At 37.4% G+C, this 26,937-nt stretch overlaps 1 protein-coding gene across 3 annotated transcripts in view; it reads right to left on the reverse strand.

Moving 5' to 3' along the window:
- Window positions 1-26,937, reverse strand: part of COL6A6 (collagen type VI alpha 6 chain) — a 155,288-nt gene that overhangs the window by 50,314 nt on the left and 78,037 nt on the right. For all 3 annotated transcript variants that reach the window (XM_009201735.4, XM_009201736.4, XM_009201738.4), the window contains 6 exons: window positions 23,763-23,828; window positions 22,401-22,454; window positions 15,530-15,565; window positions 13,548-13,610; window positions 11,806-11,868; window positions 687-749 (listed from right to left, as the gene is read on the reverse strand). In XM_009201735.4, coding sequence (XP_009199999.2) covers window positions 687-749; window positions 11,806-11,868; window positions 13,548-13,610; window positions 15,530-15,565; window positions 22,401-22,454; window positions 23,763-23,828 — 345 coding nt within the window. The remainder of the gene's footprint in view (window positions 1-686; window positions 750-11,805; window positions 11,869-13,547; window positions 13,611-15,529; window positions 15,566-22,400; window positions 22,455-23,762; window positions 23,829-26,937) is intronic.

Here is a 26,937-nt window from a genome sequence, read left to right on the forward strand (position 1 = left end):
AGTCTGTATTTTCTATGATGCCTCCTTTCCCATCCCAGCAATACTTCTAATAATGCTATTTAAACCTCCATTTTAGCCCCTTATCTCTATTTCACATCCTAGATTGTTATGAAAATATTCTTTGGGGTTGGTTTCAGGTCATATATATTATGCCACCCACGAATTCATTTATTCAATATTTACTAAGCACATATTACATGCCAAGCACTGTTCTAAGCATGGAAGGTGCAATCAATGACCAAAACAAAGATGTCTCTTCTGGAGCTGATTCTTCAGCCCAACTGAATGTTCAGTATAGTGCCTTGGTCTTAAAGGCCTTTGGTCTTAGCAAAAGTTTGTGCGAATAGAGGAAAGAAAGGAAGAAAAAAAAAAAGAGGTGGCGGGAGGAAATTAAGAGAGACTGGAAGAGAAAAACGAAGGCCTGCCCCAGAATATCCCTTGTTCCCTGAGATCCCTCAGCTCTAACAGGGTGTATCCCTCCCCTCTGAAATTACACTGAGCTGGAATCCCTGATCTCATCCAGGTCCACACCCACGTCCTTAGAGGTTGCTGGCTCTCTAAGAATCAAGCCAGGGTTTAGGGACCAGAAAATGTGTCCTCGTTTGTGTTGAAAGGGCTCTGGCTAATATAAGAGTTCTCTTGAGCAGAAAACCTCAACTTTGGTGAGTATAAAGAATGTGACCTACTTTATTTCCTTGGCTTCCCAAATGGCCTTGATTCCCTGCCTCTCCTCCGGGTCCTGGAGGTCCCTGAAACAAAACAAGGGGATTGCAAATATAGCAAAACATAAAGCAACTTTCCTTCAAATCCTTTCTTTGTCTTATAAGAGGAAAATGAACCACAGATGAGAGAAGAGTTATGGTTGCATCGATTCTTGCTCTGAAAAAAGCATTGCCACCATCAGATAAAGACTAGTAAATAAAAGAAAATTAATAAAGTAATTCATGCCAGATGTCGTCTAAAGAATTGTGCTTCCTTGTGAGTTTTCTCTTCCAAAGTGATTTCAGGTTGTTTTGCTCTAAGAACAGATGTTGTTAAAATGCTTAACACTTAAAGAAGCCATTCCAAATGACATTTGCCTTGAACTATAATCCTTCTTGTCCTTTGATAGAAAGGACTGGCTTTGGTAGAAAACATTTTTTGGAAGACAAAATGATCTTTACTGGAAAATCATATGATATGTATATTAGAAAGCTCAAGAAACTTTACTAAAACAGTGTTCATAAGATATGTTTAGGTAATATAAAATAAATATTCTGAAATAATTTTCTCTTTCCTAGTGATAAGTTAGAAAAATAAATGTAAACAAATTCCCACTTACCAAAAGAAGAAAAAAACTGTAAAATGCTTAGAATAAATTTAACAAGAAAGACGCAAAACCTAAAGAAAGCAAGTCTTAAGATCTTATTGAAGAACACAGCAAAACTTAAACAGATGATAAATATAACACCAATCTATATGGAAAAGATATTAGATATAATGGAAGTAAGTCCTTCCAACATTCTAGAAAGCATATTTCATTGGAACAACTTTAGACTTAACATTTTAAAATACCAATTCAGAGATGACACAACTGCCTTCCTCTGTTATGAACACTTGGAATCAGATTTTTCCTTTGGGATAGCTAAACATATGGTAAGAGAGTCTTTTGGTAAAACTGTTTACAGGTATTTGTAAATAATCCCAACCCCAGTGAGCTGAAATCATTTGCACAATTTTTTTGTCATGGTTGTCGTAATTTAAAAGTAAATAAACCAACCTCTGTGTAATGAACATGATACTTGCAAATTTATTTCGTTCAGAACAAAAATACAGTAACATTAATATTTTCATCTTTTAAAAAATTTAAAAAGCAATACATTGGACATAAAAAATTTCCTAATAGGAAGGATTGTTGAACAATAAACTGGTTACTAACAAAGATAATAATCTTTCCATAATACCCTATCTCTCCCCCTTCTTTCATCTTTAAAGAAAATTCTCATTATTGTCATCCTCCATAGATAGCTCTCAACCCAGTCCCTTCTAACTTTCACTGCCGCCACTCCATGGAGCTAACTCCTTTGACTTTCATGTTCAGTCCAGTTGACATATTTTTGCTCTCACCTTTTTTGAGTTTGATCATGTGTTCTTTGAAACTTTTCCCTTAACTTCTGTCACACCAAGTTACCATGGTCTTCCTGGTACCTCTCTAGGCTCCTCTCATTAACCTTTGAAGGCTCCCCTTGTTCTATTTGCCTTTTAAATTCTGTGTGCCCCAGGACTCCATCCTCTGACCTTATCTCTCTAACTTTACCCCCTCTTCCTGAATGGCACCCCTGTGAATTCACATACCACTTCTACACAATGACTCCTAAATACATGCTCTCCTGTCCCAACCACTCAACTGAACACCGGAGCCATGTATTAAAAGGCTGAGTAACATAGCAAGACTCTATGCCAAAAACCAAAACAAAGCCCAAGAATTAGCCAGGCATGGTAGCACACACCTGTAATGCCAACTACTTGGGAGGCTGAGGCAGGAGGATCACTTGATCCCAGAAGTTCAAGACTGCAGTTAGCTATAATTGTGTCACTGCACTCCAGTCTGGGTGATAGAGTGAGACTCTGTCTAAAAAAATAAATAAAATTCCCATTGGACATCCTATTGAATAGAAATGGATTCTCAAAACCATCATATTTACCCTAAATCATGCTTCCAGTCTCATTTTCTTTTCATAAAGGAATAGTATCACCCTTTACTACCATTGAGACCCATGCCAGAAACCTGAGAATCATCCTAGACCCTTCCACTACCTCACTTCTCAAAACCCCTCAGCTACAACCCACAATAGACTCTGTCTACTTTCTGTACCCCTCCCTCTTCCATTCTCATTACTTGCCTTCAGGCCCATTTTGCATCCTGCCTAAATTCTCGGCTCTCCTAGCTGTAGCCAGGTCTTCCTCTAATCCATTCTCCACCGTTTTTAGAGAGAGATTTAAAATGTCAGGCTCATGTTACCGCTTTGTCTGAAATTCTGAATATCTTTCAGAATAAAGTTTAAGGTCTTCTTAATATGCAAAATCCCTCAAAATGTTGGAATTGCATGTCTCTGGAGCCTCATTTTCTGTGACTACTTCCATTGCTTTATGTTCAGGCACATCAAAGCAAGTGATTCATCAAATGTTTGTCTTACATCTCCACAGTCATGCAAATTTTTCCCTTAGCTGGTCCATTTTTTTCCCTCCAAGGAGAGGTACAATCTCCCTCCTCTGAAAAATCCTACTTTTAGCATCACTGTTTCAGGAAGAGTACCCAAACTTACTGGCTGTGTTGGGTCTCATGCTTGTCCTCCAGATTCCTCTACTCTGTAGGTAATTGTTAGTGTATTTCTCTCTCTTATTCCTTAGAGACTAGACTGTATACTTCTTTAATGGGCACATCCTATTAATCCATATCTCTGGAGCATCATAGGCTACCTAGGACCCATCAACCCATCCATTTATCTACCCAGGAAAGATTCTCAAGAGAGATGAACTAATGTGTTTAATTAGCTGGTTTTCCATATGAAATTTTCATGCACTGTACAAAGAAGTAGAGAGATTCTAATTGTCCTGAAAAGCAAGGTATAAATTGGAAGATCTGTCTAGAAGTTTACTCTCCATTCTTCATCCCGACATGAATTCTGAGACAGAGGATGATTTGGGGAGATTATTTCATGTGTAGTTACCTCAAACACACACAAGCACAGTGAGAGATATCCTGTTTTAAGAACTTTCAAAATAAAAAAAAAGTCTTGGATGAGTAGATGGTTGGACACATACAGGACCTTGCCATTAGAGAATCAGAAAACCTGATTCTGTTTCCTATGCAGGATCTTGCAAAGTACCAAAGTGAGGTTTGTGACTTAGGTGAATAGGGCTCAAGCCTCAGTGAATGGTTACCCAGATAAATCACCTGCTCAAATACTGCTGGTTAGACAAGGAATCACACTGGTGGATTCTAAAAGAATGACAAAAAAAGTTATCACCCCCAGAAAGATATCAAAGAGTGAAAGAGCTTACTTGACTTGAGATCAAGAATAACTATGGAGGGTTAAGAGAAGTTTAGGGCATTTAAAGGGGAAGGGCATTAGCTAGAGATCAAATCTTCTTTGGCTTTGTTGTAATGGCTGCCTTTTATTGAGCATTCACATTTTGTGCAAGGCACTGTGCTGAGTGGTAAATAAATACAGTCTTTAATTCTTACAACAACACAGTGAGATGCCTGTTATTAACCCCATTTACTGATCAAAAACAGTTTCTCAAGGCATTCACATCCAAATTGCTCAGTTAAGAGGATTAGATGGGAATTGAACCTAATTGTATCTGACTCTAAAGACTCAAGTCCCAGTCACTATGCCTGCTGCTCTGAGGCCCTTGTGTGGGACAGGATTCCCAAACTCTTACCATCCATGCATTAGTCCAGATTGGAGTTCTAAAAAATGTGGCTCTCCAAACTTGATGCATAAGGCTGGGGCCACATCAAACCTCCAAAAGTGGGACTTGATTGTCCCACTTTTTTCTCATGTTGAGTTAGTTACAGAGCCCTTGGCAACCACAACTGCTTTAGTGTTAAGCAAGGATAGGAAAGAAGTGTTTAGAGGTTAATGATTTTTTGAAAATTGTGCTTAGCACCTTATCAGAAGAGACTGCACTTGGGAGTTTAGGTTTAATGGTTGGGGCACTGCCAAGGACATCCTGACTTTGGATTAGATAAGGCAGGGCAGGTAGAAGAGGTACAGGGTCTTCCCACACTTAAAAGGAATCCTTGTCACTTCTTTTTATTTGTGTGGGGGAAATGTATGAAAACTCACAATGAACAAATATCAAGGTGGAAAGAAACAAGGAGATCAAATGCTCAGCTTCTTTAAAAGTTAGATATCAGCTAAGTCTGAGAAAACAAAAATCAAGAGGCCATTAAATGGTGAGCTAATGCAAGAAAAAACCCCAAAACATCTGAGATGTCAATCTTGACAGTACTAGTCCTTAACCTTAACTTCTAATACTTCTCTGTGCATTCTACACTCCAACCACATTGAGCCATTTGTGGTTCCCAAAACTCACCTTGATATCTCTGTGTAACTTGGTTCTGTCCTCCTTCTGAATGCCTGCCTTTACCGTGGTTACCCGGAAAACACCTGCTCATTCAGCAAAACCGAATACACGCATCTCGTTTAACTCCATCCTTTACCACATCATTCTACTTTGAGTATAATTCTCTTTTAACATTCAGCACATCACGTGGCAATTGTTTGTTTGTATGAGCCTCCTTTATGAGACTGGGTATACGTGAGGCTGGAGTCTATACCTGATTCATTCTTGTATCCTAGAATAGGGCCCAACACACAAGCAGCACTTAGTAAATGTTTGTTAAATGAATAAAAGGAATGGTTAACGGACCACCAAACTTAGCTTATACAGAATGATGAAAGTTGTCAAATTGGGTATATTGATACAATATAGTAGTAATAACAAACACATACAGCTTATGACTGCAGGCAATTTTCTAAGCACCTATATATATTAAATGCTTTAATTTTCACAACAATCCAATGAGGTAGCTACTATTACCATCCTTATTATTACAGCAAAAAACTGAAGCACAAAGTGGTTACATAAATTTCCCAAGGTCACAGAGCTAGTAAGGCACAAAGTTAGGAATCAATCCTAGGCAGTCTGGCTCCAGACTGTATACCATTTACCACTATGCTATGCTTTGTAAAGACAAAAAGAGAAATTCTACTCTGGACTCCCAATTGCATTGAACATCCCAAACTTTCTTGATATTGTACAAGCCACTAGTGATTCATTCACCAAGAAAGCATAAGTATTCAAAAAATAATTACAGCTTCAATTGAAATTTGTACTTTTGTGTCTGATTTTTCATTTTTTTTTATTTTTTTTTCAGATATTGATTAAATTAGAATAGGACGTTAAGGTAAACCAAAAGGGGAATGAAGGAAGGTACAGAAGAATACACTATTCCTTTCAAAGTTCTTTCTTCCTTTTCATTGTGCCATGGACTGTATTCTTTTGTATCATAGTCACATACTTGGCTGGATTAGCCCACATGTGATTTATACAGAATGCCAGTTAATAAGCCTTCAGAATATTGTCAACAGAAATCACATCTTTTCCCAAATGTATATCCTAAGAGAAACTTCAAATCCTGAAATGAGAAAGCACTCATGTTATTCTACTCCAGTGGCTGGTCCTTGTGTGCTGTAAAACAATATGAAACTTATGGCAGGGGATTTATAGAACCAGTAAAGAATAATACTCTCTTGTATATCTGATTGTGTTAGTCTCTGTGGCTTTCTTTTGGACTCAACAACGTTGTGACCCCATTCATCCACGTCCTGAACATAAAAAATTGTAAACATCTTTGAAATAGCATTTTCACTGTATTGACAATGGTATTTCAAGAAAGCCAAGCACAGAAAGAAAAACCATGTTTGCCAGCCAGAAAACTGGAAGACGTAGACTAGAGAGAAGTGGTACCTTCTGACTAACTGACAATGCCAAGAGGCTGAATGATTTATGGCCTTGACCAATCTTGCCAAAGCAAGATTAAAGGGTACTCATTCACAGACGTGCTCTGCACAGCCATGTGGATGCAATTTGGATTCTAGAACAAAAGAAATAGCAAGACTTTTGGATTTCAACCCACTCACATCTCCATATTTTATATCAACAGATGAGATAATCACATGATATATGTTTTTCTTGGCATTTCCATCTTTTAAAAATTTCAATTTGTGGTACCAGCAAGCTTTTATTGATTCAAGGATATGAGTGCGAAATAGTTCTTTTCATCAAGTTATTTATACCATGACATTTTAAAGTTTTTATGCTTTTTGAAGAAGCAACTTCACAAGTAATAATTAACATGCTTAAAAACAGTGTCATGACAGTATTAGGCAGGTCATCTAGGCAGAAAATTAAGAAAGAAATTTAGAACTTGAACTCAACACTTGATTTAAACAGACATATACAGAACTCTCCACCCCAAAACAACAGAATATTCATTCTTCTCATTGCCACATGGTATATATCATAAAATTGACCACACAATCACACATAAAACAATCTTCAGTAAATTTAAAAAAAATCATATCAACCACACTCTTGGACCACACTGAAATAAAAATAAAAATCAATGCTAAGAAAATCACCCCAAATCATACAATTACATGGAAATTAAACAACCTGCTCCTGAAAATTTTTGGGCAAATAATGAAATTAAGGCACACACCAAGAAATTCTTTGAAACTAGTAAGAACAAAGATACAGCATACCAGGATCTCTGGGACGCAGATAAGACAGTGTTAAGAGGGACGTTCATAGCAATAAATGCCCAATCAAAAAATTAGATCTCAAATTAACACAACCCATCTTCACAACCAGAGGAACTAGAGAACCAACCCCAAAGCTAGCAGAAGACAAGAAATAACCAAAATCAGAGCTGAACTGAAGGAAATCGAGATACAGAAAACCATACAGAAGAACAACAAATCAAGGAATTTGTTCTTTGCCAAAATAAGATAGACTAGTTAGCTAGACTAATACCAAAAAAAGGAGAGAAGATCCAAATAAACACAATGATAAATGAAAAAGGGGGCATTACCACTGACCCCACAGAAATACAAAAAAAAAAAAAAAAAGCCCTCAGAGATTATTATGAACACTTCTATGTACAAAAACTAAAAGATTCAGAAGAAATAGATAAATTCCTGGACACAACCTCCCAAGAATGAACCACAAAGAAACTGAATTCCTGAAAAGACCAATAACAAGCTCCAACACTGACTCAATAATAAAAAGCCTACCAACGAAAAAACATCCAGGACCAGATAGATTTAAAGCCAAATTCTATCAGATGTATAAAGAAGAGCTGATACCATTCCTACTAAAACTATTCCTAAAAATTGAGGTGGAGGAACTTCTCCCTAACTCATTCTATGAGGCCAGCATCATCCTGATACCAAAACCTGGCAGAGACAACAAAAAAAGAAAACTTCAGGCTGATATTCTTGCTGAACATAAATGTAAAAATCATCAACAAAATACTAGCAAAGCGAATCCAGTAGCACATCAAAAAGCTAATTCACCATAATCAAGTAGGCCTTATCTCTGGGATGCAAGGTTGGTTCAACATATACAAATCAATAAATGTGATTCATCCTGTAAATAGAACTAAAAACAAAAACTACTTGATTATCTCAATAAATGGAGAAAAGGCTTTTGATACAATTCAATATCCCTTCGTGTTAAAAACCCTCAACAAACCAGGGATTGAGGGAATGTACATCAAAATAGTAACAGCCATCTATGACCCACAGCTAACATCATACTGAATGGGCAAAAGCTGGAAGCCTTCCCCTTGAAAACCAGAACAATATAGGGATGCCTTCTAGCACCATTCCCATTCAACATAGTACTGGAAGTCCTGACCAGAGCAACCAGTCAAGAGAAGGAGATATAAGGCATCCAAATATGAAGAGAGGAAGTCAAACTATCCTTGTTTGCAAATGACAAGATTTTATATCTAAAAAACCCAATAGTCTCTACTCAAAAGCTACTTGATCTGATAAACAACTTTAGCAAAGTTCCAGGATACAAAATTGAAATACACAAATCAGTAGCATTCCTATACACCAACAACATACAAGCCGAGAGCCAAATCAGGAATGCAATCCCATTCACAATTGCCACAAAAATGTACAAATAAAAATACCAAGGAATATAGCTAACTAGGAAGGTGAAAGATCTCTAAAATGAGCATTACAAAACACTGCTCAAAGAAAACAGAGATGACACAAATGGGAAAACATTCCGTGCTCATGGACAGGAAGAATCAATGCTGTTAAAATGACCATGCTGCCCAAAGCAGTTTACAGATTGAATGCTATTCCCATGAAACTACCAATGACATTCTTCACAGAAATAGAAAAAAACTATTTTAAAATTATATAGAACCAAAGAAGAATGTGAATAGCCAAGATGATCCTAAGCAAAAAGAACAAAGCTTGAAGCATCACCTTATGTGACTTCAAACTATATTATAAGGCTACAGTAACCAAAACAGCATGGTACTAGCATAAAAACAGACTCTAGACCAATGGAACAGAATAGAAAGCCCAGAAATAGAGCCACACACCTACAACCATCTGATCTTTGACAAAACCAACAAAAACAAGCAAGGAAAAGACTCCCTATTCAATAAATGGTACTGGGAGAACTGGCTAGCCATATGCTGAAGATTGAAACCAGGCCCCTTCCTTATACCATATACAAAAATCAACTCAAGATGGATTAAAGACTTAAATGTAAAATCTAGAAGCATAAAATCCCTGGAGGATAACCTAGGAAACACCATTCTGGACATAGGACTTGGCAAGGATTTCATGAGAAAGATGACAAAAGCGATTGCAACACAAACAAAAATTGACAGACCCAATTAAGCTAAAGAGCTTCTACATAGCAAAAGAAATTATGAACAGAGTAAACAGACAACATATAGAATGGGAGAAAATATTTGCAAACTACATATCCAACAAATGTCTGATATCTAGAATCTTAAGGAACTTAAGCAAATTTACAAGCCAAAAAAAACCAACCACATTAAAAAGTGTGCAAAGGATATGAACAATTTTCAAAAGAAGACATACACATGGCCAGCAGGCATATGAAAATATGCTCAATCCCACTCCATACAACCCTCCCCTTTCTGATGCCTCCATGCCTGTAACGCACCTCTCACCCTCATGGACACAGACCTCACCAGAGGGGCCTCATTCCCATTTTTTAATCCAGCGGCATCCCCCACCCCCAGGCTGTCAACGCTTTCTGTGTTGCACTACAGGTCAGAGGAGCCCTGCAGTCCTCCCATGAAACCCAGGGAAAGAAGCACAACAAACACTTATATTTTTTGTAGTATCAAACACAGTTCTGTATTATTACAAAATGCTCAAAATCACTGATCATTAGAGAAATTCAAATCAAAACCACAGTGAGATACAGTCAGAATGGCTATTATTAAAAAGTCAAGAAATAACAGATGCTAGTGAGGTTGTAGAGAAAATAGAACACTTACACACTCCTGGTGGAACCGTACATTAGTTCAGCCATTGTGGAAAGCAGTGTGGTGATACCTCAAAGAATTTGAAACAGTATCACCATTCAGCCCAGCAATCCCATTATTGGGTATTTACCCAAAAGAATATAAATCATTCTACCATAAAGACACATGCATGTGTACATTAATTGCAGCACTATTCACAATAGCAAAGACATGGAATCAACCTAAATGCCCAACAACAGTAGAATGGACAAAGACAATGTAGTAAATATACATCATGGAATACTATACAGCCATAAAAAAGAACGAGATCATGTCCTTTGCAGCAACATAGATGAAGCTGGAGGCCATTATCCTAAGCAAACTACCACAGGAACAGAAAAACAAATACTACATGTTCTCACTTATAAGTGGGAGCTAAACAACAAGAACACATGGACACAAAGAGGGGAACAACAGGCACTGGGGCCTACTTGAAAGTAAAGGATGGGAAAGGATCAGAAAAAAATACTTAATTTGGTACTATGCTTATTATCTGGGTGGCAAAATAATATGTATGCCAAACCCCCATGACATGCAGTTTGCCTCTATAACAAACCTGCACGTGTACCTCTAGACCTAAAATAAAAGTTATAATTAAAAAATAGTGTCATGAGATACAAGTTGATGCAAATAGCCTCTTAAATTTTCTTAGACATTCTGGTGATAAACACAACCACTTGCATATTGGACTGCCTGGTTAAACTAATCCACACAAGCAATGGACTCCTTTTACCCTAGTGTTAGTGGAGAACACAATTCCCAAGTGTGTCTCATTCATTCATTTCTTGTTTGATTCAATATTCAAATATGTGTTGAGCTCTACTATGTGCCAGGTACTGATATTCTGGACTCCAGGAATAGAGCGTAATAAAACAAGGTCCTATCCTTTATGGAACTTGCAATCTAGAAGGAGAGACAGGCAAACAGCTAAACAAATAATATTGATAGCAGGTAGATGAGGGCCCGATCACACAGGGCCGTTCTATTAAAAATGTGGTCCGGACCAGCAGCATCAGCATCATCTGGGAGTGCCCTAGAAGTGCAGAATCTCAGGCCCTGCCCTAGACCTGCTGACTCAGAATCTGCACTTTAACAAGTTCTCTACTTAACAATCTCCTCTAGGGGGTTCTTCTGCACTGTGAAGCTGGAGCAGTGCTAATGCAGAGCAGTCATTCCTAACCCTAAGTCTACATTAAGATCTCCTAGGGAGAAGTTAAATTACTGCTACCCTGGCCTCATTGCCAGAGATTCTGATTTAAGTGTCCTGGGAAGGGTTCTAGGTGGTGGAATGTTCTGTAATTCCCCCAGGAGATTCTCATATTTAGCCAGTTTGAGGACTACTAAAGTAGGCTGTGTTCTGGGGATGGGGTGGGGATGGGAAACCCCACAAGGATTGAGATCAGGGGAGTGATGTGACCTGATTTACATAGCTGAGCAGCTGAGGCAAAGAGGGCTTGATTTTCTACCTCTGTGTCTGATAGTGATAGCCTGCTCTGCAAGAGGGACCATGATGTGACGAGGCCACCACATTGAGCTGAAGTCAAACCTAATACACTTTCCTGGTTCCCAAGCAGTAAATAACTCCACCTGCATGAAAGAAACCACAAAGACATATCAAGCCAAGATCAAAGTCAGATGCAATCATTTATCTCATTACATACCTGGGGACCTTTACTTCCCACACCTCCTTTTTCTCCTTTCACACCAGCCTCTCCTCTTGGGCCCTAAGTACATAGAATTAAAGCATTATTTTTTGCCTGAAAGAGAACATTGAATACTAAATTGAATATTACAAGTAGAAATACTAAGTAACATGGACAGAAATGGGAAAGAGAGCTCCAATCACGCCTTTCCTTCCATCCTGGCCTGTGGAGCTCATTCTCATTCATGCAGGAATATGAATGTCCAATCTGAAATTTAGGCAGTTGAGGATTTGCAGTCAAACTGACTGGGGCTTGGAAAAAATACTGAATGGTTGAGCTTTTCCATATTGCTTTCTACATTTCCCTACATTTCTTCTGTTAAAAAGAAAAATATTCCTTACAAATATAAATCTGAAACCAGAACATTTAAATAAGTTTTCTACTCAATCACCACACTAAAGACTGGTCATAAACAAGATATGGTAAGTGGTAAGATGAAATCTGACTATTTCTATTTTTGGAATGTGATACTGCCTATTAGCTGTGGCTTTCATATGTTATGCAGAGAAACTTTCATGCTGTGTTTGGTTTTTGCCTCTGCTTTTAAGTTACACCATTAAGAAAAAGTAAGTTTCTATAAAATGGAAGAAGGGATGCTGTAGTATTACTTCCTTAGCATGAAATAAAGCTAGTCAATCTATTGAAATGCCTCCCCACAACCCCAGTGGCAACTATTTCTCGCTTGAAGGTAAAAAAAATAAAAATAAAACAGTGAGCTTTCCTCAGCTGGAAAGCAACAACAAAGAAAAGTAATCAAGCTAGGAAGAGATAAAGGTCCAAGGGGAAGACTGTTCACTGCTCTGAATCTTGGCAAAATGTGAACAAACTTTCCCTTCTGATGTTTAAGGATATTTTGCTCAACTTCCATGTAACAAGCTGCCAACATATAATAGTTACTTTTTTAAACTATGTGGATTAAAACTTTGAAAAAGAGCAGAACCATTGATCGTCCTGCCTATGCCAAATAGTACACTTATTCCTTAAGCTTTCAAAACTAAATTTGGAGAGGAAAAAAAAAGTTCTAACTTTTTTGTGGTCTGGCCTTTCTTTCATCTCAGTATTTGCTAGGACCTCCTTTCCCTTATCTTAACATTTTAGCTAAATTTTGCTCTCTCTGGCCCCTCATGTGACCCCTCATGCGACCCCTCATGTGATCAGTGTAAAGAGCCAAGTATAGCTTGTTCCTTGCAAAGGAAAAAGTGCTGGAGGTAGCTCCCTGGAGAAGCGAGCTGGCAAGCGCAGGCTGAGTGCTGCACTGCAGATCACCCCGCTGATGTCTCCAGCTGTCTTTCGAGCAATTCTTTCCTAAGAATAAAGCCAATTTTTCTACATCATGAGCACCAAGATATGTAACACTGAACTATTACTATGCTAAATTGACCACAATTCCCAGATCTGAGGTTCAACATTTTCCTTGGCTCAAGATCTCCCTGGAATATCCTACTTACCCTGAACCCTGTACACAGGGACCACTGCCTAGTCTGCTCATTCACTTTTCACTTCTTGACTGGGACAAAACTTAAAGCAGACCAAGTGCTGCATGAGTTCAAACTGTGTCGTTTCCTTACTTTATTACCGTGAAAACTTTAAACATCTGGAATTCTGCAAGGGGGATTTGAGGGTTTCTATCAGGTCCTCAGATTTTTCCATTCCCAGATTCTTCTTTATGTTCTCACACCCTGATTGGTCTTGATATGTACCTGAGGGCCCTTAAGTCCCAGGGAGCCTTCAAGTCCATCTGGTCCTGGGATGCCTGCTATTCCCTGTGGTGAGAAAGTATCAATCTGTTAACACTGTTTCCTGAAAATTTTGTCTCCTTTACCTGCAAGCTTATAAATATTTTTTCAGTCACAATGTCAAGGAAGGATCTTTCCAAAAAAAAAAAAAAAAAAAGTGAAAAATAAATGCAAATACAAAGAAAATAAGAACTTATAATCTCATCAAGCAGAGATAACCACAGCTAGTATGCTGGTATATTTCCTTTCCATCTTTATATATATGCATGCATGCACACATGCAGTCCCCACCCCTTTCCTATACAATTTGTATTATATCTAACTTAGCCATGTGACCTTAAAAACACTCAAAATTTAGTTCGCATTTTCTTCAAAAATCTTCAAGCATCTTACATAATTATATTAATATTTATATTCAAATCAATTAAATATCTAGGGAACAAAAGTTGAGTATCCTCTTCATATTGTTCTTGAATTCTGTCACAGACAAGAATTATAAAAAGCATAAATAATTCAAGAAGTTTATAATTTAGGCAATTATTAGGAGAGCCTAAGTTTATATTTCAGTTGTTATATAGTTGGATGTGATTAAATGGCACTTACAGATAACTTTTCCTAGAAATCAGAAAAAAAATTTAACACCTTCTGTCTCCAATTTCATTTCATTTATATCATGCCATTTTTCTGGGTAGGTTCTCCTTTTTGCTGAAGTCCAACCTTGAAATGTGCTGTAGTCTGAATGTGTGTATTTCTTCAAAACGCATATGTTGAAAATTAATCCTCCATGTAATAGTATTAAGAGGTGGGGCCTTTAGGAGGTGTTTAGGTCATGAGGGCTCCATCCTCTTGAATGAGATTAGTGCCTTTATAAAGAGGCTCAAGGTAGCTGTCAGCCCCTCCGCCATGTGTGGATGCAGCAAGAAGGCACCATTTCTGGAGTGAACAGCAAGCCCTCACTAGACACTGAACCTGCTCATGTCTTGATCTTGGACTTCCCAGCCTCTAGAACTATAAGAAATAAAATTCCGTTGTTTATAAATTACCAGTTTAAGGTATTTTGTTACAGAAGCAGAAACAGATAAAGTATGTGGGAGGGAGGCATAATGTCTGGATGGTAAGCTCTCTTTGTCTAAAAGTGTCTATTTTACACTACTCGTAGTTTAGGTATAAAATTCTAAGTTAACAATTATTTTTCCACTGTACCTTCAGGACATTACTCTGTTATTTTCTGGCATGTATTATTGCTGAACAGAAGTTGCTGCAATCTAATTTGTCAATCTTTTCATGAGTAAAGCTATCTTTTCTCTCTGGTAATTTTTAAGATGTTTTATATCTTTAACATTCTGGAGTCTCACCATGTTGCCATTAAGAGTGGATTATTTATCCTCATTGTATTTTTAATCTGAGGATGTGTGTTTTACAAAATTGTAAGTCACAACCACTCTTTCATAAATATTACAGCTTCATGAAACACATATAATGTATCACCAACATGCGCAATGAGAATGGGATATGGTTTTTGATTTAACTGACTTTTTGATCAAAATACTCAGACTATCCAATTTGTACAAGAGTTTTATTGTATTATTTTGGCTTATATGGGTTTTTTTAAATAATTGTAAGATTCCAAAGTTAAATGAAAACATAAAAGAAAGGTCATCTACTAAGTTATTCAAGTTTGTACTTAAAATCCAAGCAAAGTTAAATTTAACAGTAATTGTACTAAGTACATCTCTGGCCATTATTTTTTACGGTTTTTGACCAAAGTTCCCACATCATTTTAAAATATGAACTCTTAAAATCTTAACCTAAAATTTTTCCAGCATTCTATTCCACAACCAATATCATCAAAAGGGGAAGTTTAGAGACTTTACAGAGCCTTTATTCCAGCTCCTTGATTGGATGCAATATTTGTCATTTGGAGTTAAGGGGAAAAATCGTTGTACCTGTGGGCCTGTATGTCCCCTTCTGCCATGAGCTGCCTAAAATAGAAGAAAAAGGTACATATCTTTAATTCAGAAAGAATGCTTTTTTATATATGATTTAAATTCATAATGGACACTTTAAGGCACCAGCATACATAAAAATTCCCACAAAGTGCTTACAACATTCAATTTTCCACTGTACCATGAAAGCAAAACACTGCTAAATCTACGTTTCTATCCTAGGGCAATAGAATATTTGTCTCTTTGAAATAACTGACAATAGAAATAATAGACACTTGAAATCTACAGATACTTATGAGAACAGACTGTGGTCAATAATTTGTTCTCTATTAAACTTTTACTAGAGCTGTTCACAAGCTGCAAATTGACTTATTTGAATTTTATTTCTTTTATTTTTCCTGAACCACTACCAAGGAAGTCAGAAATCAGGGGTAAACTAGCCAAAAGGCAGGAGGCCAGAGGAAAAACTGGGATAATTGACTCCATGTACTTTATAATAAAGTTCAGACATAAAGATGGCCAAACTAATTTTATTTTTAAAAAGCCAATGTTTACCTGAGAAAAATGAAAGAATTTTCCCAAGCATTCAAAAGCTACTCCATCCAGTATATTAATATCCAATCAAAATGATGCTACATAATCAAGTGGGTTTTCCTGCCACTGTCATACGTAAGTGTAGGGTCTAGATATATTCTAGATCAATATTTCATAGACCTGGAAATCAAGAGACAATGGCATTTTGTTGTCTAACTTAGGATCATTCAGTAATGTTATAGTAAAAGTAAAACCCAGCATTTGCAAAATTCAATAAAATCAGACATTGTCTTGAGATGTTCTCTGAGAGGCCAGTATTTCAAACTTGAAATTCTGATAATCCTATTTCAGTCAAAATCTATTTGATATGGTTTGGCTGTGTCCCCACCCAAATCTCACCTTGAATTGTAGCTCCCAGAATTCCCATATGTTGTGGGAGGGACCCAGTGGGAGATAAGTGAATCATGGGGGTGGTTTCCCTCATACTGTTCTCAGGGTAGTGAATAAGTCTCATGAGATCTGATAATTGTATAAGAAGTTTCCCCTTACACTTGGCTCTCATTCTCTCTTGCCTGCCACCATGTAAGACATGCCTTTCACCTTTACCATGATTGTGGGGCCTCCCCAGCCACATGGAACCGTGACTCCATTTAACCTCTTTTTATAAATTACCCAGTCTCAGCTATGTCTTTCTCAGCAGCGTGAAAATGGACCAATACACTATTGTTACATAAGAAACAGACTGTATTTCGGGGAAATGCTTAGAGGTCTTTATTTTATTTTTACAAAACTGATGAATCATCTTGAGATGAAACCCTAAATCGTCTATCAGAGGGAGGAAAATAAGCTGTTTCCCTTCCTTCAGCACATGGGTTTGTCTGTTCTGATTCAATTCACTTCTCTTTTATTCAGAAAAATATCAGTAGATATTTCCATTTGACAAATAGCAATAGATATTTTCATTTGAAAAATATACTACCCACAAAACACACTAGATGGGAAATATGGGAGCATAAAGATCACACACACACACACACACATTCCTGACCTCAGGGGACCCTCATTCTTTGGGTTTGGGAGGAGGAGATACATATTACAAATATTTACAAGGCAAAGTATTGCAAATGCCATAAAAAAGGGGAAAAGATAGAAACACAAGTTTTAAAGAGAGCAATCACATCCAGTTGGTCAAATCAGGAAAAGCTTCCTGGAAGCAGAGATTTTTGAGATGGGTGTTTCAGAGGATGGGTAGCAGTCCTACAGGCAGAGAATGTATCAGGTCTTTCCAGAAGAGGTACAGCCTAAGCTATGAAGTAGACAGAAAAACAGGAAGCATATTTGGTAGTAGCAGTAAGGCCATCTGTGTCAAAAGTCTGAGAAGAAAGGGAAGTAGCAGGGTTACTAGGCTGAAAGGTTCCTACAACATTTAGCAGAAGCCACTAGGGTTTTTCGAGTTGGAAAAGTATATGGTCAGACCCCAGCTGCAGGTGGATACATCTGGTTGTGGTAAGAGGAACTGAATGGAACTTTATATTCAAGCAAAATAAAGAGCTTTCCGCATGTTTAAGGGAAGTGGAACAGACCTCCATGTTCAAAAATCTACCTCTGGCTTGCTGTCACAATGTTTCAAACATCATCAAGAAACATTTTTTTCCCCTTGTGTCTTTAAGGTTTGATTTTAAAAGGGCTTGCTGAAAATAAATTATTGTGACACATATTTATTGAGTTCCTGTTCCCTTCTAGGAACTGGGCTGGGTGGTGGTGAACAAAATCTGACTCCTGACCCTAGTTTATAAGCCTAATGGATGGGAAAGACTTTTATCCGCCATTCACGCAAATAATGAAAACATCTTCAGAGACGATCGCATAGCACCTTTGTTAATGGTTACTTGGGATTTAAGCTCCAAATGAAAGTCATGGGAGAGATACATTGGGTTGCTGTGAGAGACAGAAAACAAGGAAATATGGAAGATGATTTTGCAATTTTGCCTAAAAATTTCACGTGTTTTATATGAGAAAGACGATTTTCCAAAATATCTTAATGGTGTACCCAAGGACTTGCAGATGTCTGATAACACATCTAGACAACCTGACTTATCTTTAAATAGACTGTGAATGGGCACATCAGGAGAGAAAATCTCCCCAAAGGGACCTGAGAAGAAGATGGGCAAGAACAGGGTACTCAGTCCTTCGTTCCCCAAAGCCTGGCTTTCTGGTTGTTTATAGGACCCGATTTCCTGGATATAGAACCATCGGGACGGAGAATTATCAGGTAAAAAGCAGGACATTCTGAATGATAAAACATCACATTAATACTGAGTCTTAATGGTAAGCATTTACAATGATGAACAATTGTCCAACACCGCTTCAGGATCCTCTAAACTAGTGCCAAGAGGGATGAAAAGGGCAAGTCATAACTAACAGCCCTCTAGACTAACCAGGAATGAAAGATATGCATTAATTTCAGGCTACAGTTGCTCCTCATTATCCTCGGCACAAGAATCTGTTTTAATTCTCAGGTTTGGCTCAGAAAGAGACGGCCCCCACTTTCTTCCTCATCTTCCTCACAGAATTACCACATTCTAACCCAGATTCTTCCTTCTTGTCCCTCCTTCCTGCCTTTCTCCCCAATTCATTATAGTCTGCTAGCATAGCACTGGCAACAGCTTATTAACTCTACAAGTCCATCCCCTCCTACAAAGTGATTCTCTACAGGAAGCGGGGGATTTAGCACACTCCCTTTCCCCAGAAAACACTTAGCAATATCTGGAGACATTTTTCATTGTTACAGGTCAGGGGTGTTACTGGCAGCTAGTGGGCAGAGGCCAGGGATGATGTTAACATCATCATAACATGATAATACATAACATGCATCTTCTACAATGCACAAGACAGCCCCCTATAGCAGAGAATTGTTTAACCCAAATGCCAATAGTGCTGAGGCTGAGGAACCACACTCTATAACATGATTCTAAGTTTCTTGACAGGAAACATGGTCTTAGTTAAGCTTGTAGTTGAGTTTATTTCTAGTATTTAGTAGTGTTGCTGGTGGATTGTAGGTGTTCAAATGAGTAAAGGTCAGATTTGCTGTTTATTTCCCAGAATGCCACTCCTACCACTGGCCATCCTCCAATCACTTACCAGCTTAGCAGAACTTAAGTGCACTGATAAGTCCTCCATGCTCATTGTAACATTCATTTTAGAGTTCTGCAGTGAACATTAGATTTTTCTACTTTCTCAATGACTTTACTGTTATGAGAATGATATATGCTGATTTAAAAAATATTTGAATACAAAGAATATAGAAAAAAATTTAAATCACCCAACTCCTCCATCTAGAAATACTATGTTAATTATGATTCCTGACATCTTCTATACTCATTCATACAGATGAAATTCTAAATAGTGTTTCATTAGAGACATTAAACTATTTTAAAATTAAAATATTACATCTAATTTTACTTGAATAGAAGAAAAAAAGAAAGAATAGAAATGTCAGGTGTTAACATATCTTACATCTCTATTGTTTCCCTTCCATTGCTCCTCAAGCACTGCCAACTTGCTTTCTTCACTTTCTATTGTCTTGTCTGTGCTTCAAACTTTAAGAGCAATAATGTTATCTTCACTTCTTTGAGACTCTAAAGAACTATTTGCCGGAATTCAAATTTTTCCTTGAATAATTCCTCTTCTAATGAGGCTTCATCTGCCCTTTGCCCATGGTTTCCTTTCTCTTGCAGCTTTATGTTCTGATTAATCATCTAATTAATAAAGATTATTAATGTTCCTGACCATTCACCATCTTTGAATAGGACCACTTGTTTATTGAAGAAATTATGGGGATGTGTGGCTGGAACAGGGCTGGTAGCTTTCACACCGATATGTTGCCTCAAACACTTTCTCATCAAACGAATTTCTTTTACCTTAGAGCTACACCTTCCTTCTACTATTGATGTTTAAGGGATTCATGGCACTCACATGAAGCCCCTTAAGTCATAGTTTCTCTGTGTTGTGACAGACACTGTTGCCTCTCTCCTCATCGTTTGCCTCCGTGGCCTTGGTTGCTAGTGGTACATAATAAAAGTGGAATATTTTCCAATTTCTCATTTTGCCTCTGCTGTTGAACTGTGGTCCTATGTGTATATTCCCTGCTTCTCTCAAAATCTACCATGTCCCTGGATTTTGTTCACCAGTTTCTTCAGGACTACGGCAGTCAGTTTTGAAGAAATCTCATTCCTGCATGAGGTCACACTTGATGTTCAGCTTTCTAAATCCTTACTCATTAGGGTTGAGATTTAAAAACAGTTGGCTGGTATTTGTCATTATTTGCAGCTTGAAGCTGTGGTTATTCTTTGTTTCACCATTTTTAATTTCTTTTGTTGTTTTTGGTGAGATGCACATAAGAGGAATAGTATGAAAACATCTTTATTCTGCCATTTCAACTGGAAGTCCCACTTTTACTCCTGAATGACATGTGTGAATCTATAACCCAAGATGAGGGTCATATTTCATGGGAGTGGTGTGGTTTAAATAATACATAGCAATATTGCATTAGCCCCCGGAGGCTATAAAACAGTGAAAGTACATCCTTACATGCCAAGATTTCCTGGATGATATTCTTTAAGTTGAAAATATTTTCCAGGGGTATATAAGCTGTCTACACCCTTTTAGAAAGTGAAATGAATAGCAAATGCATTTCTTTATATGCATTGAAACTGCATTAGTAAAGCACTTTTCCAGCAATCAAATTCTGCATATTTTAAATGTAATCTCTTTTCTTTTCATTTTCTCTGCCTTGCAAAGAACACGGGTATGCTCCAAGATAAATATTTTTTGATGGAGTATAATAGCTGGTTCTACAAACTTCTGCTCAGAAAAGACGATGTGTAATAAATGCAATATACTAAAGTAGTTTCTACTTGTGCTTAATTTTAAAGCATTTCATATTTGGGAGGGGGTGAGGGAAATTGAAAGCTGGATAACTACATAAAGAATGGAAAGAAAACCTAGCAAAATGAAACGAGAAAGCCTAATTTAGAAGTTGATGTAGGCATCTAAGTATATTTTATTAAAATTATCTCTTCTTATTATTTTCTTTTATCATCTCTGTGCTTTTCTGCACAAATGCAGAAAATTTTTAAAGTACTTAATGAAAAAAATGACAAAACAAATAAAGAACAAACCAAAACTGCACCCCTAACAAGCAAGTGACCGAATTTCAGTCTCAGATATGCCTATACCAGGACTGACTTCTTTTCTTTCTCCTTTTTTTTTTCTTTTTCTTTTAAGTTCTGGGATGCAAGTGCAGAATGTGTAGGTTACATAAGTGTATGTGTGCCATGTTTGCTGCACCTATCAACTGTTCATCTAGGTTTTATTCCCTGCAAGCATTAGCTATTTATCCTAATGCTCTCACTCCCCGGCCCCCCTAACCCCCAACTGGCCCAGGTGCGTGTTGTTCCCCTCCCTGTGTCCCTGTGTTCTCGGTGTTCAACTCCCACTTATGAGTGAGAACATGCAGTGTTTGGTTTTCTGTTCCTGCGTTAGTTTCCTGAGGATGATGGCTCCAGCTTCATCCATGTCCCTGCAAAGGACATGATCTCATTCCTTTTTATGGCTGCATAGTATTACATGGTGTATATGTACCACATTTTCTTTATCCAGTCTATCACTGATGGGCATTTGGGTTGGTTCCATGTCTTTGCTATTGTAAATAGTGCTGCAATAAACATGTGTGCATGTGTTTTTATAGTAGAATGATTTATATTCCTTTTAGTATAGCCTAGTAATGGGATTGCTGGGTAAAATGGTATTTCTGGTTCTAGATCCTTGAGGAATTGTCATACTGTCTTCCACAATGGTTGAGCTAATTTACATTCCCACCAACATTGTAAAAGCATTCCTATTTCTCCACATTCTCACCAGCATCTATTGTTTCTTGACTTTTTAATTATCTCCATTCTTACTTTTCTTAATAGTCATATAGTTTGGCAGAAAAAGAGTAGAATAATTTGGATTTAAAACGCTATCACAGGTGATCTCAACCTAGCTAGTAGGCCACACTTTGACCACTTTTCCCCTAGTTGGAGGCTTTTTTGGTTTTCTTTGCCCAGCTCTCTCTCCTGACTGGTGAACTCTTCTGTAGTCAGCACTTTCCTACCTCAGCTTCCAGGGCTTTCCCAAGTCCTTTGCCAGCCCTAGTCCGCCAGATGCCCTAAGTTAGTTTCCCCAAGATAGTGAGCTCCAGCAGAACCATCCCACCCACTCCCCCAAGTCAGCCATTTTCACCACAAAATAAGCCACCAGTACAGTGGGTTTCCTTGTCTAGAAGGGCTCTTACTGTCCTTCTTCTGGAGCCTGGTGTCCCGGGGGGGCCTGGCCAGCCTCTTCTACCCTGTCAAAGGAACAGATAGTTGTGTGATGGTAATTATGCAGCATTGACAGAGTTCATCTTTAACACCAATTTTTACTCCAGGGAGGAGAGATAGGTTTACATACCAATGAGAAAGTTACCTTTCCTTTGGAAAATGGCATGAACTCTACTGAAAATAAGTCACATTTCCATGTGAGTCATGAGGAATTGCAGGAGAAAAAAGCTATATGACATGGCTTCATCTGTTCATCATTCATCACTACCGTCTAAGTTGTACTTGGGGTACATGTCTCAGATAATTCGAACTATCCCTACTACGTTGCCACGGTGTGGATAACTTAAGCATACTATGTGTCAGGTACTACTGGTTTGGATTTCTACTTTTGAATCGCTTGATCTGTGTGGCTAATCAAACGGATTATTACCTTACTGTAAATAAAGTCTCATAATACAAAGACTTGTACGATCACTAGAGAGGATCACTAGACACAAAAGTATGCAATAATTTATGAGTCTCCTATGAGACTTACATTTACCACTTACTAATAATGGCAGACAATATTTACTGAAGGTTTTAATGTCATTAAATTAAATATCATTAATTCCCATCATGACCTTCTAAAGTAGGCTATTCACCCTATTTTGCAGATGAGAAAATTGGGGTTTACAGAAAGTAGCCCAAGACCCAGAGCTGGTAAGTTATGGAGCATGAGATAGGACCTAGGGCTGTCTCCACAGTTCTTTCCACTATATATCATACTTCTTCCGTAGGTACAGTCAAGGGAACGCCATCCAAAAAAATCCAGTGACACACATTTTTTAGATAACTATTTTTAAATACTGAAAACAGGTTTTGATGAACACATTGTGACTTATGAGATTAATCCCAAGAACTTTTCTTGATTGTGTGGACCACATCTATCTACCAGATCTTGTTCTTTTTATCATGTACTACTAATATGTATTTTTAGGGTATGTTACCTCCAGATACTGGAAAGGCTAACAACTCTTTTGCTAGCACAGTTGTTTCTATCAGCTAGCCCTACATTTTAAGTTAGAGTTCCAATGTTTATATTCAAGAATGAAGACCTTGAGGATATGTCTTGGTGAATCAAGTCACCCCAAATTTAGAGGAGGAAGACAAGAATGTTTCTCAAATCCCATAGTACATAGGCAGGAGAAAAGATCATTTTGCTCCTAATAATAGTTTTTCTGTACCAAGTATATCCACTTTGATTACAATTTTTTTGTTAAGCATTTCATATTCTACCACTAAGAACTTGAGCCCCACAGTTGTTGCATCATCATTTTACAAGCCCACATAATTACTTCTCTTCCACGTTCTCCTTTCAAGCCTGTGGGTCCTTCTATGCTATTATCAACTCCAGGAGTCCCCTAAAAATAGAAAATAAAGAGAAAAATTAATATATTTGAACATTTCTCCTTAAAAATATAACTTACGTATAACATTTAGCTATCTCTCGAGAAGTTGACAAGTCTAAGCCATTTGAAAGCAGAAATAGGTTAAAATTACAGATGGCTTACAAGTATTTTCTTTTCCTCCTGTGTTTGACGTTATCAGAGACAGAATGGAGACGTAAAGTGTGTGTGGGGGGAGAAAGAGCTCTCCATAGAAGGCACAGCCAAGGCAAGCCAGGGTGATGTGACTCATGTGCATGGCAACTCTTACCCTGGGTCTGGAGGAACCCCCTCTTGTTACTGCCACCCCTTCTCTTAACTTTTCCTCTTTTTTCTTGGAGGCTAGGCAAAGTTACACTTGAGAGTTGGTAAGTTGGTAGATTTTATTCTACCATACCCTTGGGAAAAGACAAACATTTGTAATAGGTTCCACCCTGATAATGTAATAAGCACTCTGAGTGACACTGAGAATTCCACCTGCCACCGGCTCCCTCTTTCTCTTCCTGGACACCTGGGCACTCCCATATGCTATCCTCATATGTTCACTCCTACTTTTCTGGTTTTCAAAAAATCCTGAAATTTGGAATTTTTCCCACTATTCATGCAAATATTTCCCAGGAACTCACTGAAAACAAGCATACATTGTGGGATATTCTCTTTAGCAGGCCAAACCAAAGTCTTTCTTGCTTGAGTCGTATGAACCACAAACAGAGCTATGTCTCCATGATGCTGAGAAAATCAACTGATCTGGTCAATTCAGTCAATGCTCCAATAAACTGAGAGAGGATAACAATTATCCAGTCCTGCTGAGTGCCAGCTATGGGGCTGCCGGGCTGATAGCAGCTCAGATTTCCTTCATCAATCAACAAGTAATTTGCGGTCACCAGCAGCAACATATCATTGTTCCAGATGCTTAGTAAGCTTTTTAAACAAGTGGTTTTGTACTTACAGAGCTTATAAGTTAATGGGGTAAAAAAGAAGGGTTTGGAATTTACTTTATAACACTGATATTACTAAAACATAGGTGAAAAATTGCTTCTTTCCTCCACCTACCAAAGCCAAATATCATTTTCTGCATCTTCTTTTTCTCCCTTAAGTTTAAATATTTGTCTCTTAAATGTATTTTCAAAAATCTGTGCCATTTGCATGCATTCTCCAAGCAGGGTATACCTCAATTACAGTATCAGAAAATTGTATTTTGGTGGAAAAAGCAAGGAAGGAAAAGGGAGGTCATGTAAAGTCCAGAATTTTATTCCACTGGACATAAAAGCCCCTTATTGTAGTTCAATTCTAAACTACTTGAAGAGGTAACATAAAAAGAATTGTATACCAGCACATTTTACAGAATAGAACAACCCAAATTGCATATAGACAGTTGGTCAATGTGAGTATGAACCGATTTAGTCTACATGTATACAACTGGGCAAAAAAGCATTATCTTCCACAAATTTACAATTAAACACGGGCTTATAATAATATGTTGTCAAAATGATTTAGCTGTTTACCCCCAATATTTCTTGAGATTGAAAAAACACTCCCAGCCAGTGTGTGAAATTCCAAACAGTTCGTCAAGATGGGAAATTCTGAACAGCCAAATGCGCTTCCATGTGATCATAAAGCCTATCTAAATAAGCTTAGGGTTTCAAAAATTTGTGCCATTTGCATGTTTTCCTAAGAATAAACTGATCACATTCTATTTATTTATCTGAAATTTTTCCTGAAATAGCAACACACTGAAGCCACATGTAAATAAGCATAGAGTTGTTTTACAGTTGGAAGTCACAGAACATTTCTTTTAAAATTAAAGCTCTTTATGTTATTCAGACTCTTTTAAATATGCTACATAATCACACTATCTTTAGCAGACAATTTAGGAGAAATTCTGATCAAAATCAGTGGAAGTTATATAGCCATACCCCAAATGAATTTTTGGTCATCATATATGAATGACTGAAATGTCTTTGTATTTGAACGAATATTTCTAAGTTATGCTTATATGTGGATAGTTCTTTGGTTCTAAATATTCTTTGAAGTTTGAAAATTCTCAGGACACTTTTATCAGAAGTTGTCACTTAGTCAACAATGTTTTCTTCATGCGTGAATTCCTCTGTTTTTTAAATACAGTTGTCTAACATTACATGTTCATATATATCGCATCGAATTCCTTCTCTGATCAACCCATTGTATACAAGAGGATATATTAAAAAAGAATTTCATGAGATTCCCAGCTGTCCCAAATCCTTATCATCACTTGGTGTTGTTTTTTATAAATTGTAACCATTCTGATGAGTGTGTAGTACACTGTTCTCATACATTGCTAGTGGGAGTATAAATGAGTACAAACTTTTGAAAACCATTTGACTGTAAAGACAATCTGAATATGGCCATACACATTATAATCCAAAAATTCTACTCTTAAAATATAGACCCAATATAAATACGTGCAAAAGTGCATCAAAAGACATATATAAGAATATTCATAGCAGCACTATTTATAAAAGCAAAAACTGGGAACAACCCACGTATCATTAGTATAAATAATAAATCATGGCATACTCACACAATGAAATACTATGCAATGCAGCCATGAGATTGAATGAACTATTACTATACACAACATGAATTCATCTTACAAGCATAAAGCAAAAGAAGCCAGAAAAAAAAAAAGAGCAGACACTTATATGATTCCATTTATATCAAGTTCTAGAATACGTAAAACTGATTGATAGTGAGAGGATAGTGATTACCTTGGGGAAGGGGAGTAGTGGCTGCAGTGGGCATGAGGGGGGCTTCTGCGATGCTGGTAATGTTCTATTTCTTTACCTAGTGGTGACTACACAGGTGTATTTACATTCATTAAGCCGTGTATTTATAATTCAGGGACTTTTCTGATGTATATTACAGTTCAATAAACATTTAAAAACAAAGCTAAGTCTTAATTCATTAAGGTTTTGGAGACTTACTTAAGTGTGGGTATGGTGATGAAAATCCTATAGTACTGATGTCCTATTGGACTTGGCATATTCCCTACATATTGGCTTGTGTCCTTTTTTTTTTTCTTTAACATGGGTCATGCCTACTCAAC

The sequence above is a fragment of the Papio anubis genome, chromosome 2, assembly GCF_008728515.1.
Source record: "Papio anubis isolate 15944 chromosome 2, Panubis1.0, whole genome shotgun sequence".
Taxonomy (NCBI): Eukaryota; Metazoa; Chordata; class Mammalia; order Primates; family Cercopithecidae; genus Papio; species Papio anubis.